Genomic DNA, 19193 nt, shown 5'->3' on the forward strand with positions numbered 1-19193 from the left:
TTTGACTCGGAGAGTACATCAATGTTATTGATACTTTATAACGATCTTTACAGAATTCTCTGTAACTTACCTAACGGCCTCTATGAGGTTTTATTGCTCCAAGAAGTTTTCAATTATACTGCCCGGAGATAGGAAGTTAGCCGGGTACGGGGATAATATATAGCCTATAGCCTTCCTCGATAAATGGGTTATCTGACACTGAGAGAATTTTTCAAATCGGACTAGTAGCTCCTGAGATTAGCGCGTTCCAACAAACAGCCAAACAAATAATCTCTTCAGATTTATAATACGAGTATTAGTATAGATACTTGAGAGTCCCCTCAAATAAAGCGAACAGTCTGTACTGGGTGTATATCAGTCCAACATAAATGGGAATGCAACCCTAGCTCATCTCTCGAAATATCTCGGAATTCCCTTAAAGTTAAAGCTAAAATAGCATTTAAAAATTAAGGCATAGAAAAAAAATTCAACGGGCGAATACATAGGATTGCTTGTACTGGATATTTATAATTTCATTAACGAACTTTCATATAGCAATTAGTTTTGTTCAAAACAAAACAGTCATTATACTTTAATGTTATTTTAATGATTACCTAGGGAATAATTTTGTAGACATTTCCGAAGTAGAGTAATAAGTATGGTTGTGTGTTGGTCATTCATTTGACAAATAAATAAATTAAATTAGCTTTTGTGCGCATAGTTTTGATATAATTTGGTGTTATTTTGTTAATTTGCTGTTATCATATATGAATTATTTAAATAAAAGAAAAATGTTTTTATTTACGACAAAAAAACTCATTAAAAAATAAGAGAACATTATTTAATTTGACATTGTACACTGTAGTAAAATATAACTGAAAATAACAGATTGACGTTTTTTTAATAAATTAATTATTTCATCATAAAGAAAACTTATTATGGCATCTAATTGGCGACAGTATTGTCAACCCTATATAGTTCGTGAAATAAATTTTATTAAAAACGATGTTGCTGAATATTTTTATACAAACATCCGACCTGAGTGTTTGCTTTCAGTTCAAGTCTTTTTCGCTGAATCCAAAATTTATTCGGAATTTAATATTGCGCTTACTAAAAACAGGAAAAACTTTTATCTGTAAAGTCTTCTTATTGACAATTTTTTTTCCTACATCTAGAATTGATTCAAATATGGATATACCTGAATTTGAAGACATTTTCAAACAAATCAAAATCAATTTCCATATCATAGGCATACCTTTCGATCAGCATCGCATAAAGCCGAGATATTTCATCCTATTCTTAATTTTGATTATTACTGCTATCCAGGAGGTAGCATTCTTTTGTTCGAACATTTCCGCTGAGAATTTTCTAGAATTAACCCAATTAGCACCATGTACCTGTGTCGGATGGTTGTCCATTTTGAAGATTATATTCATAACTGTAAACCGGCAAAGTATTTTCGATCTAACCCATTGCCTGAAACAATTATATGACAAAATGCTCGGTGATACAAAAAAAAGAGACGCTGTTCGAAGTGATTTCGTATTTTTGAAATTTTTAGTCAAATATTTCTTCATCTTAAATTTAATTTTGATAAGCGTGTACAACTTTTCCACGCTGTTGTTAATTTTTTATCGTTATTACACGGAAAATGTTATAGTTTATAGCTTGCCTTACGCTGTGCTATGTCCTTTCTCAACGGATGCATTTCATACTTGGCTATTAGTTTATATCTTTACTATTTCTGCCGGTAAGTGTTATTTTTTTTAAATAAACCATTTGAAATACAAATACTACACTTTTACACACACACACTTTTTTGACGGCCTCCGTGGCGCAGTAGAATGCGCGGTGTAAATACACTCAGCGGTGTATTTATTTTTAAAAATTATTATCGTAATATATTATATAATATGACTACAATAACTGTTTATACAATTATTGTAGTCAGTTAAGTTCTTTTGGAAAAAAATATATATTAAAGAGCAGTTTAAATGTTTTGTTTTTCAATGAATTCAAAGCTATGGATGTTTCCAAAATCGTCGGTGAAATCGGCCTAAATTATTATTTTAGAGATTTGTTTTACAACTTCCTAAGTAATTAATAATTTTAATAGAACTATTTCTCTTACTTTTAGGTTTTATATGCGTTCTGTACTTCACGACTGTGGATGCTCTATACTACACTCTCACATCTCATATGTGTGCTCAGTTTTCCGTACTCAGTGATGAAATCAAAGATCTGGATCACAGTAGCTCTCACTGCTTGAGCGAGATCGTTAAAAAGCATCAATATCTTTTGAAGTAAGCGTGTATATATACCGATTTAAAAAGAGGAGGTTCTCAGTTATACGCATATGTATTTTTTAAATGTTTGTTACCTCATAACTTCGTCATTTATTAACCAATTCTTTTGTTTGAAAGAGTTCGTTATCAACCCATATTCGGCTCACTGCTCGAGTCTCCTCTCAGAATGAAAGAAGTTAGGCCAATAGTCCACCACGCTGGCCCAATGCGGATTGGCAGACTTTACACACGCAGAGAACTAAGAAAATTCTCTGGTATGCAGATTTCCTCACGATGTTTTCCTTCACCGTTAGAGACACGTGATATTTAATTTCTTAAAATGCACACAACTGAAAAGTTGGAGGTGCATGCCCCGGACCGGATTCCAACCCACACCCTCCGGTATCGGAAGCAGAGGTCCACCGTCCACTGGGCTATCACGGTTTGAAAAAGTATAGTTCCAAATTAGTCCCATTTAATTTTCACGGAAATCGGTTCAGTAACTATGTTCTTCGGTTACCTAAGGGCTATCGGTTAAATTCTTTTTAACAAAAAAATTTAAGATGCATTACCTTAAAGCGACAAATAACATCTGTGCCAAAAAACAAAATTAGCCTATTTGGGATAGCACTGCCTTCAAACCGAACAATAGAATGGACGGGTACGATGTTATTTTTCGCTTTAAATTTTTTTGTTAAAAACATTTTATATTGTTTATTTTACAACGAATATATATACACAATACAAATACATACAATCATACCTCATTCCCATATGAAAGAGACCACATCCTTCCATTACGATACTTGCATATCTTCCTTCTTCCATTGATAAGAGCCAACGGACTAAGGATACTCTTGTCCTTGCCTTTATGGAAAATGGCCGGGCCTTGGGGTCCTTTTTATATTTCGGTTCACACTTGAACTTTGAAGTCAGTTTTATTAGTCTCTTTTCATTCTATTCTCATAATATTCTCAATTTTTGTCACTACATCTTCTTTTTTTCATAATGTTTTCTTATTCATCATCATCATCATTATCAATCCATATTCGACTCACTGCTGAGCTCGAGTCTCCTCTCAGAATGAGAGGGTTTAGGCCAATAGTCCACCACGCTGTCGGTTTTCTTATTACATTATTTAAAAACATAAGCAAAAAAAAAATAACTCCAACAGTTAACTTTAAAAGTGTACTTTTTTCTTTCAGAAGTTCTTTATTTGTATCAATAGCAGATAGTTTTTTTTTTTTAATAATTTTATATTAATTCCAGACTCTCGGAAGACTTAGAAAAAATTTTTCGCGCACCAAACTTGTTCAATGTCCTTGTTGGATCTATCGAAATATGTGCTCTTGGATTTAATTTGACGGTAAATTTTGTATGTTTTTGACGGCCTCCGTGGCGCAGTGGTATGCGCGGTGGATTTACAAAACGGAGGTCTTGGGTTCGATCCCCGGCTGGGCAGATTGAGATTTTCTTAATTTGTCCAGGTCTGGCTGGTGGGAGGCTTCGGCCGTGGCTAGTTACCACCCTACCGGCAAAGACGTACCGCCAAGCGATTTAGCGTACGATGCCGTGTAGAAACCGAAAGGGGTGTGGATTTTCATCCTCCTCCTAACAAGTTAGCCCGCTTCCATCTTAGACTGCATCATCACTTACCATCAGGTGAGATTGTAGTCAAGGGCTAACTTGTAAAGAATAAAAAAAAAAGGTTTATATGAATGGGTAAAACGTAATAATACTACCAAAAAAATATCTCTAGAAGTACCATTTTATGCTACAGCCTAAATTTAATGCTTTTCGTTCTTTTTCTGTTTAATTTTTTACGTTTTTATTCCATATTTTTCATAAAATAACTTTATTTCAGATGGGGCAATGGGCTCAAATACCAGGAGTAATTTTATTTTTGTTGTCCATATTAGTACAAATATTGATGATTAGTGTTTTTGGCGAAAATCTTATAAAAGAGGTGAGATTACAATCTTAAACTCAAGTCTTAATTATTTAAGACTACTTGTTATGTTAATAACAATTTATATTTATTTCTCAAAGCTACGTAACGAGCCATAATAATGCTAGATTAAATTTTAACGTGTTGCATAATGTTTGCTTTATACATATACCGTATTAAATATTAATTTGCTTTGAGAGAAGCATAACCAACATTTATCACGCAGAGCAGCAAAATTGGAGACGCAGCATTTATATGCAAGTGGTATGATATGGACAACAAGGCAAAGAAAACTATTCTACTAATAATGTTAAGGTACGTATGAAATTAAGTGAAATTGACCAGCGTAATAAATCACGCCAAACTTCTAGTCCGCTCTGAACAGGAGGCGTATAGCGTTGATTGAACAAAAACGTATCCCAGCGGAGCAACAATATCTGTGTAGTTTGGAGTGTTGCAACTTCAGAGCGGACTAGGAGTTTGCCGTGGTGTTCTGCTAACATGCTGCTAATCTGTTAACAAAATAAATAATTCTGTTATTAATTTTTTTAATCACTTAAATTTTAATACGAAAATTGCCGTTTCCGTGTAATCTACGTACACCCCAATAATCATCAATGCAATCTCAGGTAGTAGCAACGATCTGACTCTATAAACACAATTAAGTGCAATGTGCTTTATGTTTCTGACAAACACAATTTAAACATTTTTGTACGATCCAGTTTTTTAACCCAGCACGTGAAGATATGTGTTTTTTAAAGACTTTTTACATGGAAATATCTAGTGTTTTCATAATTTACCTAATTAAAATAAAAAAAAATACTAAAATAACCTTGTTATTACATTACAGATCCAACAAACCGCAAAAGTTGACGGCTTACAAATTTTCCGTCATTTCTTACAAAAGTTTTACAAAGGTAAGATTAAAGTGTTATGCATTTGTAATATTGATATTTCTTAATTTAAATGTTTAAATTTCTTCATTTTTGGTTTCTCTACTTCGTTGTCGTCGTTATCAACCTATATTCGGCTCACTGCTAAGCTCGAGTCTCCTCTCAGAATGAGAGAGGTTAGGCCAATAGTCCACGCGGGCCCAATGCGGATTGGCAGACTTAAGAAATTAAGAACACGCAGATAATTAAGAAAATTCTCTGGTAGGTATTCTCACAATGTTTTCCTTCACCGTTTGAGACACGTGATATTTAATTTCTTAAAATGCACTCAGCGGGGCATGGAGGTGCATGCCCCGCTGAGTGCATTTTCCGGATTCGAACCCACACCCTCCGCAATTGGAGGCAAAGGTCATATCCACTGTGCTATCACGGATTTTCTCTACTTATTTAATTTTAATATATTAACGCGTATTTTATATTTTGCATTTCAGATTATCAGCACATCGTGGTCTTATTTTACGATCTTGAGAACTGTTTATACACCACCGGAACTGAATAATGAATAATAAATTATATTTATTTTAAATACGTTGCGTTTAATGCGTTATTTATAGAAGGCACTAAGTGTAGTAAATTAAGTGTGGTAAGGTAGGTAATAATAAGCATATTAAAGTTTAATAAATAATGTATTTACTTAGCTCAATTGCATATTTTTCTTATACTAATCTTCTTTTTGGAGCCGTGATAGCCCAGTGGATATGACCCCTGCCTCCGATTCCGGAGGGTGTGGGTTCGAATCCGGTCTGGGGCATGCACCTCCAACTTTTCAGTTGTGTGCATTTTAAGAAATTAAATATCACGTGTCTCAATCGGTGAAGGAAAACATCGTGAGGAAACCTGCATACCAGAGAATTACCTTAATTCTCTGCGTGTGTGAAGTCTGCCAATCCGCATTGGGCCAGCGTGGTGGACTATTGGCCTAACCCCTCTCATTCTGAGAGGAGACTCGAGCTCAGCAGTGAGCCGAATATGGGTTGATGACGACGAATCTTCTTTTTAGTCTGTCTTATTAATTAGAACGGATATCTTCTGCCGGTGTTAACTCGGAAAATGCCAGATCTGTAAAAAAGTAACGCATTTTAAGAAAATCCACACAAAAATATAGCCATATAGTCCATATATATGCGATATGAGTTTGCTTTTTATGTGTGCCACTCTTTTTTTATTCTCTACAAGTTAGTTCTTTTTTTTTTCAGTAGGGTGGTAACTAGCCACGGCCGAAGCCTCACACCAGCCTGGCCTAGACCAATTAAGAAAATGAAAATCGGGGATCGAACCCAGGACCTCCGTCTTGTAAATCCACCGCGCATACCACTGCGCCACGGAGGCCGTCAAACTCCTTTACTTTCAAATAATAATTTATTGTCAGAGATACATAAAAAATACAGAATTTACTGGTCGTGTGGTACAGTCACGAGTAATAGTAGTAGCTATAAAATATAAAATGGATAAACTGAAACCTCAGACCAATTATAGAAGGACCTGTATCGCACTCATAGTCACGAACAAAATTGTCTGTCATTTTCTGAAGAAAACGAGCATAGATTTGATATAAATCTTATACTAAACTAGAAGTTTTTTCCCGTTTTTTACATAATTCAATTACACAAAAAGATATTTTTACGGAGCTCTTTAACCGACAAACACGATTACAACTATTTAACATCGACACTATAGAGACAGTTTCTATAATCGCATTAGATCGTTGATCATATACTTTGACAGAAAAGTAACGTCTAGCGAGGCAGGTCCTATACAATAATTGGTCTGAGACTGAAACAAATTATATTATTTCAGCTACAATTCACAGGAATCTTTGAAATGCCAAGTTTCTGTTTGCCAAGTTGCAAGTTACTACTGCTGACTTCATAAACGATAAAACATACACGATAAAAAGATTAAGTTAAAAAATCCTGCTAAGTAATACTACAAGTTATATTGTACGTAATAAAAAAAACTCGGGTAAGATGACAGAACAAGCAAAGAGTTTACGTGAGGAAATACAATATTGTGGACAGAGCGTCTGCAATAGCTATTGCTATGTAAGTCACCGTAAAATTATAAATCCCGTTAGAATGTAATCTATCTCGCGAGATTATGAACTGTAAGACACCGCAACTTACTGCTTACAATTTATCGTGTTATTATTCGGCAGATTAAAAGAAAGAACGTACAAATAATAATAAAAAATGAAAAACTTAACCTAACCATTCGTTTCGTCTGTACGCGTCTCTCGTGAAATAGATCATAATCTAACGGTATTTACAAGTTAACAGTGTAATACGGTAGCCAAATATGAAGTTTGGATTGTAGGGACTTGGAAAATAGCAGGTTTTAGTGGGGTTCGACCAACACTGCACTTTCTGGTGCGGGGTCGCCATGCGTATGCCGTCTGCGTATCTCCTCATTTCTAATTCGATCACGCAGAGAAACTCCAAGCATAACTCGCTCCATCGCCCGCGGAGTGATTTTGATCCTTATAATAACTTCTAATAACTTAAATAAACTCCAATGTTAAACAAGTTCTAGTGTTTTTAATGGTAACATGTCTTTACTTACCCTCGTTTATTTAAATATATGTTTCCCAAGGGTAAAGAGGCGCCATTGCAATTGTTTCTATTGACTTCATTCATATTTGCGCATTGTCTACCAATAAGATGATTCCTCGGTATCGTGGCAGCGAAGAACTCCCAGGCTCTGTTGTGGTCGCATATCGGTGTGTAGCATCCAGGTTGGGATTTCCCACCGTTGGGGAAGAAGTCAACGTTGGCTACGGGAGATCCAATGCCGAGTCCAGCGAGACCACCGTTGGTGTGAATAGCTTCAACGTATACGCCGTCCGAAGGTCGTACTCTTTGGTCGTTATTGCTCCACAGAGGACCAGCCGGATCTAAGCCTAAGAAAAGAAAATCAATACTATTAGAGAGCAAACATCTTAGCATTACATGGATGGCAGAAAGAATAAATCCAAGTTAGGAAACTCTGTCATAACATGTTATTTTCTGTTACTTTCCCTATCCTGCGCCCAGCAATTGGGTTAGTTCCTCCTTGAGCAGTTCGGATCATCATCAGCATTATCAATCCATACTCGTCTCAATGCTGAGCTTGTCTCCTCTCAGAATGAGAGGGGTTAAGCCAATAGGCCACCACGCTGGCCCAATGCAGATTGGTAGACTTCACACACGCAGAGAATTAAGAAAATTTTCTGGTATGTAGGTTTCCTCACGATGTTTTTCCTTCAGCGTTTGAAACACGTGGTATTTAAGTTCTAAGAATGCATATCTCATATCAATATTTAGGCTATACCCCCACGTCTACTTAGTCCACGCGTTTCAGCACGGAGTCTCCATTCCGAAACCTTGGGTCCCCAAAATCTATTAGCTCAGTCATATATTGGAAATACTTACTAACAAGAATCAATTACTTACTAGTAATACGTGCTACTCGTCCACCAAGGAATCTACCAGCATTGCCAACAACATGTCCTCCCAAACTAAAGCCAATGAGATGCATGGTGTTATAGGGTGCTCCCGTAGTTCTGTGGAGGAAGTCCAGGAATTGTCCAAGGCCACGTCCAATATCTGGAACCCCTCTCGCAGCTGTCGGATAAGGAGCTAGAGCGAGTTTTCTCCAATCTAACACGATAACGTTGGTTTCCTGTCTTCTTAGGTATACTGAAAAGATAAAAGTTATATAAATTAATACATAAATAATTTAAATTATCTGTGATAATAATAAGACGTGACTAATAATAAAACTAAACTAAAACCGAAACTTAACCTTAAGTCTTTAATCTTAGTTTTGAGCAAATTACTTATGTTAAAATCCATCAATGACAAACGAATCCCACGGATCGAAAAATCTTTAAGAATAAAATGCAAAAAACAACGCACCAAAATAATATAAGGTTTAATCTAAAAAGTCCTTTAATTCTGACCTGAGGATGGGAACCAAAGTTTTATATCAGAACGTTGGTTCTCACTCTCAGGTCAGAATTAAAAAATGTTTTTTTTTTTAAATAATAGTTGACGTCATACCAGCTAGAATAGACGCAAATATTACTATTTACTATGTACCGTTCTGCGTCCATCTGCCTGAGTCATAGGCATAGCCTTTGCTTACCCCTAATATTGAAACAAAACTTCTTGGCGGCAAAAATGAGAACTTGTGACGGTGTTCGAACGAATTTTGTCACCAACTACTACTACTAAAAGTTATCGAAATAACCATTTGACTTCGACTCTTTGATTCATGTATACGAGTTCCTGTTATAAGTTGCTATAGGGCCATAGCACACTTATCAATTTGGAAAAGGATCGTAACCGTATCGCCTCGCTGTCAACCAGGCGTGGACTCAAGTACAGCTAGACGACACCGCGCTTAGGGATCGCCGACAGCAGTTTGTCGGACGATAAATATTGCGAGGTGATAGAAACAAGCGTGTAAGAAGAGAAATAAGCGTGTAATTTCTGGTACGAAGAGACGTAAAGCGATTTCAGACTAGCGTTTTATACGCGCGTATGAACTCGTTTTTGAAGTGCATATAGGCGCGCCTTTTGGCACACGCTCAATTCGTACGAGAGTTGACTTCTAAGTTCGTATAAGCGAGAGCCGCAAGAGACACCTCCCAGAGATACTGACACGACACCCGTTCGAGCGAACACGCCGAAATTTGCCCGTTTACGCGAGTCCGATGTTTTGAAGCGCGTAATGTAGCGCGCGTGTTAGCGCGTGTGCTAAAACGACCGTATATGCCGTAAAAATACGCTAGTCTGAAATACCCGTAAGCGCCGCGACGGCAAGCTATAAGTTTGTCCCGAGGCGAGGACTTTGCGATTCCGATCAGTGTGCGTTGCAGTATACAAACAGACTACTGGACGGCTCGAGTTGATTCCGATTGGCACCGATGGCTTTATTTGATTTGTGTAACATGATCCTTATACAGAAAATGTAACAGTTCATTGAACTTTACCGTCTCTAATAACTGGGTTGAGATTAGTCTTCATGTTGCTGAGCCATCCGTGAGATATGACGATTGTGGGATGCCTTGCGTCGAAGTTCGATGATCTGACACTGTTCGCATCGTTGATTCTGAGCGTCTGGTGATTAGTGGGATTGCGTCTAAAAAGAAAAATTACAATGGTTACGTTACATAATTTGTAGGTTTTTCTTCTTCAATTAATGGAAAAACTTCAAGTTTCTGCCTGTGATTTCAAAATAACTATGTTTTCGCGAGCGCCTATAGTTGTTTACGCGATATTAAAACACAAAAAATCTATTTTTTAATTTTATTTTTATTTGTCGGTTCGTCCGGGCTAATTTCTGGAACGGCTGAATCGATTTTAATGGGACTTTCACCGGAAATGGGGGGTGGTTACTCAGCAACGTATAAGGTACTTTTTATTCAGAAAAAAAACATGGTTCCCTCGGGATTTGTGAAAAACAGAAGTTCATGCAAACCGCTATTTATATAAGTAACTAAACGTTTTTAATGTCAATGTATAGTATGTTTTTAGGCGGCATTTCTGAAAAAGTAAAGAAATTAATTTACCACCTAGTGAAAAGTTGGTACTGGTTGTTTGCAGGATTCATTTGGATGTCGTTCAATAGTTCCATATCGACTGGTTCAAGCAGGTCCACTTTATGGATAACGCCGTCTTCATCCTCGAAGTCGAAGAAACGCGGGTATTTGCCGTCAATCAGCTCGATTGGCCCCGCGACGGCTGAGCAAACTATAATAAACATAACAAATTACTATAGTGTTTCTCAGATAGTATGGGTACGGTGACAGTTCCCTTATGACGGCCATAATACGTACTATTATCGCGAAACGCGGCCAGCTTTCAAGATCGAAACGAACTGTCACCCGCACCATGATATACGAAACGAACTGTAGTAGTACACACCCCGTAGTTTCACCCACGTAGGCCCGTGGGAATACGTGAACATTAACAAAGTATCTTTTTAATTGTAAAATAATTTTCAAAATTGATTTAGCTAGAGATTTAATAGATCCAGAGATTACACGTAGACTGCACAAACTCACAAACTTTATCTCTTTATAATAATAGAGATAAAACATTTGTTTTTGGAATGGTCAATGCACAATTCTAACAATATGTTATAACTCATAATAATATATTCACCAAGGTACAATTCATAGGTACATACAATTGATGGGTAATTTATTAATGACAAAGATAACTGAAGACAATTATTTTTCACTTTCACACAGAAAGTAAAACTAATAATGTTATGTATAAATAAATCATTAATATAGTCATCATCATCATCATCATCATCTTCATAATCAATCCATATTCATCTTACTGCTGAGCTCGAGTCTCTCAGAATAAGAGGATTTAGGCCAATAGTCCACCACGCTGGCCCAATGCGGATTGGCAGACTTTACACACGCAGAGAATTAAGAAAATTCTCTGGTATGCAGATTTCCTCACAATGTTTTACGTTCATCGTTTGAGACATGTGACATTTAATTTCTTAAAATGTACACAACTGAAAAGTTGGAAGTGCATGCCCCGGGCCGGATTCGAACCCACCCACCCTCTGGAATCGGAAGCAGAGGTCATAACCAGTATACCATATACATGTCGGCATTTGTCAGCAGATCCTGCATTCGGGACAAGTTGTAGCCTCTACGAATAGTCAAATTTGACATTTCAAAAGTATTTGTAAACCAAGCCTTATGCTTAAAACCGAATTAGATTTCTGGTCCTGACTTCTGACTCTACATTTTATATTACATAGATAATATAAAATGTAGCACCTACTCCTACTTCCTACTCCTATATCCTCATTGAAATAATTTGGTGGTTGTTTGTTGTGCTTGTCAATTATTTTCTTACTTAGCTAAGGCGCTGGGTGCTGGCGGCTCGAGACTGTTTTGTTTGGAAGTCCATGCAAGAGGCCTATGTCCAGTAGTGGACGTCCATCGGCTTTTAATGATGATGATGATGATGATGATGATCATGACGATGAATTATTGCTTAAGCTGCCAGTACGAAATCGAGTTTGGCTCCTAACTGTAGTAGGTAAAATATATATATTTGGTTTTAATTTACTAACAGCACGTGTTACTTTCCCAAAGTTTATTATAAATTATGAATAATATTATGTTGAATTGAAACAATTCAATTGACTAATAAATATTCAACTGCTATAATGGTATGTTTTAGTTTATTTTCTCCATAGAATGCCAAAATAAATCATTTACTCAGTATTAGACTCAACACTCAAGACTTAACATGTTGTTTGGAGAACAATATGTAAGTCTGTACAGAAAATAAATATGTACATACCCGCCAAAAACAGTATACACAAAATAGCCTTCATGTTTCGTACTGTAACTGGATGGCTTCTAAATTATTTCATAGAATCATTTATTTTATATCTGCATATTTTCGCATGTCATTCGAAATTTTGGATAATGAGAAATTATTATCATTCGTTTTTCCATCCATCATATTTTACGATAACTATCTAACATAAGAATGTTGTAAACATGTGGTATAAGAAGATATTATACGTTAATGAAAATTGTAGATTATTAAATTATCTTTCCACGATATTATCTTGAAAACGCTTAATTACAATCGTATCTGCCGATGTGGGGTCATCTCCTCCTTAGTAGATCTAAATGCGCATTAAGAAATCTCGAGGATAGGAAAACACAAAATAAGACCTAAAGAACGGAACGAAAACATATAGCTCTTTCTCTTGTTGCGTTGGGGCAAAAGAGAGAGCGATTCAACTTCACCGCTAATGTTGAGTCAACTATTATTGTTCTGAAAGTCGTTTCAGTCAATGGTCTTATAGCGAAAAGCTTCGACCATCACCTTAAGAAGCTTTCACTCAACTGCTGGATCAAGAGTCGGTAACAAAAGGCGCGTATTGTGAGAAGGTTCCTCACTCTGGAGCTCTGACCACCGGTTGCTTAGCCACTCAAATGTCTTGCAACGTTGGGGGATGATTTTGAGGACATATAAATAAATGAGAGACATTAAAAGTGGAACAATACTTCGCAAGGCATGCAAGAATGAACTCCTAAAAGGTGCTGGCTTACTCTATCAGTCATAAGCGTTGGTTCTAAGCCTCATGTATCTGTAATTTCAGCAGCAACCATACCCTTCTGAAGTTCTGATCGGCACTCAATAATGCCGCTACGTTACCTTACGAAGCAGTTTACCGTCCAATCATAAGAAGTTCGTTATCAACCCATATTCGGGTCACTGCTGAGCTCGAGTCTCCTCTCAGAATTAGAGGGGTTAGGCCAATAGTCCACCACGCTGGCCCTATGCGGATTGGCAGACTACACACACGCACAATTAAGAAAATTCTCTTGTATGCAGGTTTCCTCACGACGTTTTCCTTCACCGTTTGAGATATGTGATATTTAATTTCTTAAAATGCACACAACTGAAAAGTTGGAGGTGCATGCCCTGGACCGGATTCGAACCCACACTCTCCGGAATCGGAGATAGAGGTCATATCCACTGGACTATCACGGCATAAGAAGTTATCACTTTTTTTGTTATTTTTAATAAACATATTTATCAATGAACAATGCGTGCAATGTTACTCCTTTAAGTCCACTTAATCCATAATCTACATTCATCTTTGTGATCCATAATAATTAGTTTATCAAAATGATGATTGCAACTTCAATCCTTCAAAGACATCATTGTACTTGTAATAAAGCAAGGTCAGTAATGTACATGAATTATGTTCAAACGAAGCATTGAGCTGTTATTTATCCTAGAGAAGTATTAGGAGTTTTCTACAGACACTTAGTTCAGTGAAAACACATGCCAGCTCATAAAATACTATACTTACTAGTTAGCTGTATCTGATGCATGACATCTTAGTCGTAGTTTGATGTACCTCCAAAAATTTGGCAGTTAAATTAGTAATTATTTTTATGTTATTTATTTATTTATCCTTTTTAACCGACTTCAAAAAGGAGGAGGTTCTCAATTTGACCGGTTTTACACCGATTACTCGAAGACGCCTAAATCGATTTCAAAAATTAATTTTTTGCTTTAAAGGATATACCCTTCATTTAGTCCCATTGCCATCATGTCAGGATCTGGTAATGGAATCCTGGAGAAAATGAGGGAAAATTAAAAAAATATATAAATTAATGTGTTTGTAATTTTTTCCATTTAGTACTATAAAGCTCCACAATTTCGTGAAGGTTTGGAATTGATCTGATGATGGAACCATAATACAGACGAGGAAACTCCTCAATGATTTACAACAGTTACCTTGTGTTTGGGCTTGATTCATTTGTATTAATAAGAACTTTCCACCTAGATAGGTTGTGACTATCATTAAGGGTCTGCAGATGAAGACCAAGGACAATTAAGGGAACTCCTTAACGGTTTACGGTAAATACCTTGTGTTTGGACTTGATTAATTAATATTGGTGAGAACTTTCTACCAAGATGGGTAGAGTCTGTCATTAGGGGTCTGGTGATGACGACCAAGGTGAATTAAGGGAACTCCTTAACGGTTTACGGTAGCTACTTTGTGTTTGAGCTTGATTAATTTGTATTGCTGAGAATTTTTTACCTAGATGGGTTGTGACTGTCATTGGGGGTCTGGTAATGACGGCAAATGTTGAGCTGTACACCTTTTCTTTTAAGGGTTACAAACAGATATGTTGTTATTAGGGTAGGATACTGTCTGTAACTTTTAGATTTGAATTTTATTTTCTTCATCATTCTTTCTTTCATAAACATCTAGTGAGATGAGTTTAAGCATAATCTTCATTATCATTGTAACGGACAAAATAAATCATCATCATCATTATCAGCCGATGGACGTCCACTGCTAGACATAGGCTTCTTGCATGAACCTCCAACATCCAGCGGCCTCTTCAACCCGCTTGATGTCCTCGGTCCACCTAGTGGGGGTCGACGCTTTCCGGTGCGAGGTCACCATCCCAGCACCTTGGGGCTCCAATGTCCACCGGTCATCAATATTTCAAAGCCAATGGATAGTGTTCTTATTTATAAAAAATAAAACAATGGTCAATCGCGTGATGATAAAAATTATTTAATAATTGATTATGAATCATTTTTTCGATTAGTGGGTACTTCAGATTAAAAGGGATATCTTCTGCCTGTGTTGACTCGGAATAAACCAGATCTGAAAGAGAAAGCAAGCATTTGTATTTAAATAAGTAATCGAGTTTTCTGTAAAATATTATAATTTCAACATTATCAGCATATTTGATTGGCTCATTAACGGGCCAGGCTATTCTCGTTCAAGGAGACCTGGATCTTGGTCCATCCATGCTAATCAATGCGTATTGGTAAGATTGAAGCGATAATGTTTGAATAGATTACGGCTAAGACCTCATTCGCACGAGAGCTTTTTTAACGGACGTTATAAAGCATTCAAATACCACAAATGCATTTCCAAGTATATGTTCACACGTCAGCGTTATTAAAACACGAGGTTTTCTTAATTGTTCTAAGTCTGGCTAGTGGGAGGCTTCGGCCGTAGCTAGTTACTACTCTACCAGAAAAGACATTCCGCCAAGTGATTTAGCGTTACGGTACGATGTTGTGTAGAAACCGAAAGGGGTGTGGATTTTCATCCAACTCCCAACAAGTTAGCCTGTTTCCATCTTAGATTGCATCATCGCTTACCATCAGGTGAGATTGAAATCAAGTGCCTAGCTTCTTAATAAAAAAAAATCAGCAATGACTGTCTCAGAAATGGGTAAGACTATTGTCTCACTCCATTCGAGCGGGCGGGGCTCAAACCAAGACTTGGCGGTGTAGAGACCAGCGACCTCTTTACCTTGGATTTGTTGAAGCTTCTAAGGATTTGGTCAACAATTGTTGTAGTCGCCTTAGGCTAGTAATTAAACTAACTCGATTATTTTTACTTACCCACTCTTATTTAAATCGTCGTTGCCCATATTGAAGTTGCTTCCACGGCATGTGTTAGAAGAAACCTGGGCAGAGTTAGAGCACTGTCTGGCTACAAGATGGTTGCGGGTTACGGTCGAAGCAAAGAACTCCCACGCTCTGTTATGGTTGCACAGACTAGTGTAGCAACCAGGTTGTGAGTTGCCACCGTTGGGGAAAAAGTCAGCGTTGGCAATGGCTGATCCGATTCCAAGACCAGCGATGCCTCCGTCAGTGTGAATAGCCTCTACGTAACCACCATCGGAACCACGAAGACGGTTTGTGTTGTACTGCCATAGAGGACCAGCAGGGTCCAAGCCTGTAAACATATTAGTAATTTTAAAAATACGAGTAAACTAGCGAATCGCAGTAGACGTAAATGAGTAAATAACGTTTTGTCGGATTAATAAATACGCAACGAAAGTGAGAGGGCTTTAGCCATGTGGCACGTCGATTCTCTTTCTAAAATCGCTAACGCTTTGAAAATTAAAAAATGTATGGAAATTACATTTGCCATCATGACATGACATGATCATGACAGTTCACGTGATCAAGTTATCGATCGGATCTGTGATTTCCATACATTTTTTTAGTTTTCGAAGCGTTTGTGTTTGTAGGAAGGGAATCGACGTTCCACATAGCTACAGGCCATGAAGTGTCTAAGTTGCAATGCTCCTCCAAAACGGCTTGACTGATTTTGATGAAGTTTTGTATTTAAATTTGTTAGGTCTAAAAGTTTAATTGAAAATTTTATAAATTTATATACGTCTAAGTGATAAGGGTGGTCCACCCCAATTATTTTTTTTTTTATTAGTTTTCTTAACTCGGACAAATACAGATAGAAAGACAATATTAAAAAAGTTTGTTTACGTTTTAGTACAGTGTAAATCACTGAGATCAGAGACAGATCCTTCAATTGTTAAAATATAACTCTCTCATCTATTTATTTTGTCCTTTTTTTTTCAATTAATTAACTATGTTAATATTCAAATTTAATTTGAAAACAATTCCCTCCCGTTGCGGGACATTTGAGTGCTCCAGCAACCGGTAGTCAGGGCTCGAGTGTGAGGAACCTTCTCTATTATTTACTAGCTGACGCCGCGCGGTTTCACCCGCGTGGTTCCCATTCCCGTAGGAATATGGGGATAATATATAGCCTATAGCCTCCTCGATAAGTGGGCTATCAAACACTGAAATAATTTTTCAAATCCTGAGATTAACGCATTCAATCAATCAAACAAACAAACTCTTCAGCTTTATAATATCAGTATAGATGTATGAATTAATAACTTGAATAAAATAAAAAAAACTATGTGTGTTTAAGTTGCAGTTTTACCTGTGACACGAGCTACTCTTCCACGCAGCTCCCTACCAGCGTTGCCAACCACATGAGCACCCAAACTGAAGCCCACTAGATGCATCCTATTGAACCCTTGTCCAGTAACAGTGTGGAGGAAGTTCAGGAACTGTCCAAGACCACGGCCCACGTCTGGTACACCACGGACTGCTGTCGGGTAGTAGGAGAGAGCGAGTCTCCTCCAGCACATGACAATCACATTGGCCTCGCCTTTATTGAGGTATGCTGCAAAGGATTAATCGAATGTACAGTTGGGCGCAGGAAGAAAATATTTATTCATGAAGTTACTCGAAGATTGTGTATGTGATATTTATAGATACATAGTTATGAATGAACCTGACCTGGTTGCTAACTATGGGCTTCGAAGGCTCAGAGTCACACAGCGATGAAACGAGCTATGTTAGGAGTATATCTGCGTGATCGAATCAAAAATGAGGAGATCCGCAGGAGAAAAAAGTCACCAACATAGCTCAACGAGTTGCGAAGCTGAAGTGGCAATGAGCACATGGTTCGAAGAGCCGATGGACGTTGGGGTCCCAAAGTGCTGGAATGGCGACCCCGCACTAGTAAGCGCAGTGTTGGTCGACCCCCCACCAGGTGGACTGACGACGTCAAGCGAGCCGCAGGGATTCGCTGGATGCAGGTGGCTCAGTATCGTGATGTTTGGAAGTCCCTACAAAGGCCTATGTCCTGCAGTGGACGTCCATCGGCTGATATGATGATGATTAAGCATAATATATAAAAATAATTACCATCTCTGATTGTCGGGTTAATGTCAGTACGTTGATTGCTGAGCCAGCCGTGAACTACCACCACGGTGGGGTGGTTAGCGTTGAAGTTCGAATTGCGTATGCTGTTAGCATTGTTCATAACCAGTGACTGAGAAGATCTTCTATTGCGTCTGAATTAAAAAAACACATCTAATTGAATTATTTGCTGCAGCGCTAAATCATTAATAAATCCAACACATGAAAGCTTCATTGTGTTGCCGTGTTTTGCTCAATTAGTCTCCTCTCAGACTGAGAGGGGTTAGGCAAATAGTCTACTATGCTGATCTAATACGGGTTTGCAGACTTCACACACACGAATTAAGAAAATTCTCTGGTATGCAGGTTTCCTTACGACGTTTTCCTTCACCGTTTGAGACAAAAACTATTTAATTTCTTAAAAATTAGGAAATTTCTTTTTTCTGCTACAGATTTTTTTGTTATGTTATTATTAGCTACGAGTTTAAAGAGGTTACCTTGTGAAGAGTAGATATTGGTTATTAGCTGGGTTAAGTGCAATATCCCTCAACAACTCTTCGTCTACAGGTTGCAGCAAATCCACGGTATGCATGTTGCCCTCGCCATCGGGCATCTCTATAAACTGCGGGTACTTGCCATCGACAAGCGGTGTGGTTGCCGCTATTGCGGTATATGCTGAAATTAAAATATAGAAACAAAATTGTAATAATTAAACCCTTCTCCGTAGAATTTACTTTTCGAACCGGTGGTAGAGTACCTACTCTACGTGCTTCAAATAATTGATTCGCATTCTTTAACTTAACATTCTAAATTTTTTTGTGTTTTGTATTAATACTCGTACTTAAAATTACGGTTTGTAGTATGTGGTATCGAACATGTCAATCTATACATAAATCTGTAGAGAGGTCAATTCTGTACATGAAATATATTTCCACAATAACTATCAGGGGTGATTAGTGATCGATACTGATGCCAAAAATGCAAT

At 37.4% G+C, this 19193-nt stretch overlaps 3 protein-coding genes across 3 annotated transcripts; 1 reads left to right on the plus strand and 2 right to left on the minus strand.

The window, feature by feature from the left end:
* Positions 1 to 1167: 1167 nt before the first annotated feature.
* Positions 1168 to 5671, plus strand: LOC112045439 (odorant receptor 67c-like). The gene is made up of 7 exons (XM_052886693.1): positions 1168 to 1228; positions 2117 to 2282; positions 3534 to 3630; positions 4129 to 4230; positions 4439 to 4527; positions 5063 to 5129; positions 5597 to 5671. The coding sequence occupies exons 1-7, from the start codon at positions 1168 to 1170 to the stop codon at positions 5669 to 5671; spliced, it is 657 nt and encodes a 218-aa protein (XP_052742653.1).
* A 507-nt stretch (positions 5672 to 6178) lies between these two features.
* LOC112045400 (pancreatic lipase-related protein 2-like) lies at positions 6179 to 12518 on the minus strand. Its single transcript, XM_052886694.1, has 6 exons — positions 12485 to 12518; positions 10720 to 10897; positions 10138 to 10286; positions 8594 to 8839; positions 7725 to 8061; positions 6179 to 6224 (listed from the first exon to the last, which is right to left on the minus strand). The coding sequence occupies exons 1-6, from the start codon at positions 12516 to 12518 to the stop codon at positions 6179 to 6181; spliced, it is 990 nt and encodes a 329-aa protein (XP_052742654.1).
* A 2771-nt stretch (positions 12519 to 15289) lies between these two features.
* Positions 15290 to 18851, minus strand: LOC112045433 (pancreatic triacylglycerol lipase-like). The gene is made up of 5 exons (XM_024081600.2): positions 18706 to 18851; positions 18215 to 18363; positions 17442 to 17687; positions 16088 to 16424; positions 15290 to 15335 (listed from the first exon to the last, which is right to left on the minus strand). The coding sequence occupies exons 1-5, from the start codon at positions 18819 to 18821 to the stop codon at positions 15290 to 15292; spliced, it is 894 nt and encodes a 297-aa protein (XP_023937368.1). The 5' UTR covers positions 18822 to 18851.
* Positions 18852 to 19193: the final 342 nt, after the last annotated feature.

The sequence above is a fragment of the Bicyclus anynana genome, chromosome 17 (assembly GCF_947172395.1).
Source record: "Bicyclus anynana chromosome 17, ilBicAnyn1.1, whole genome shotgun sequence".
Lineage (NCBI taxonomy): Eukaryota > Metazoa > Arthropoda > Insecta > Lepidoptera > Nymphalidae > Bicyclus > Bicyclus anynana.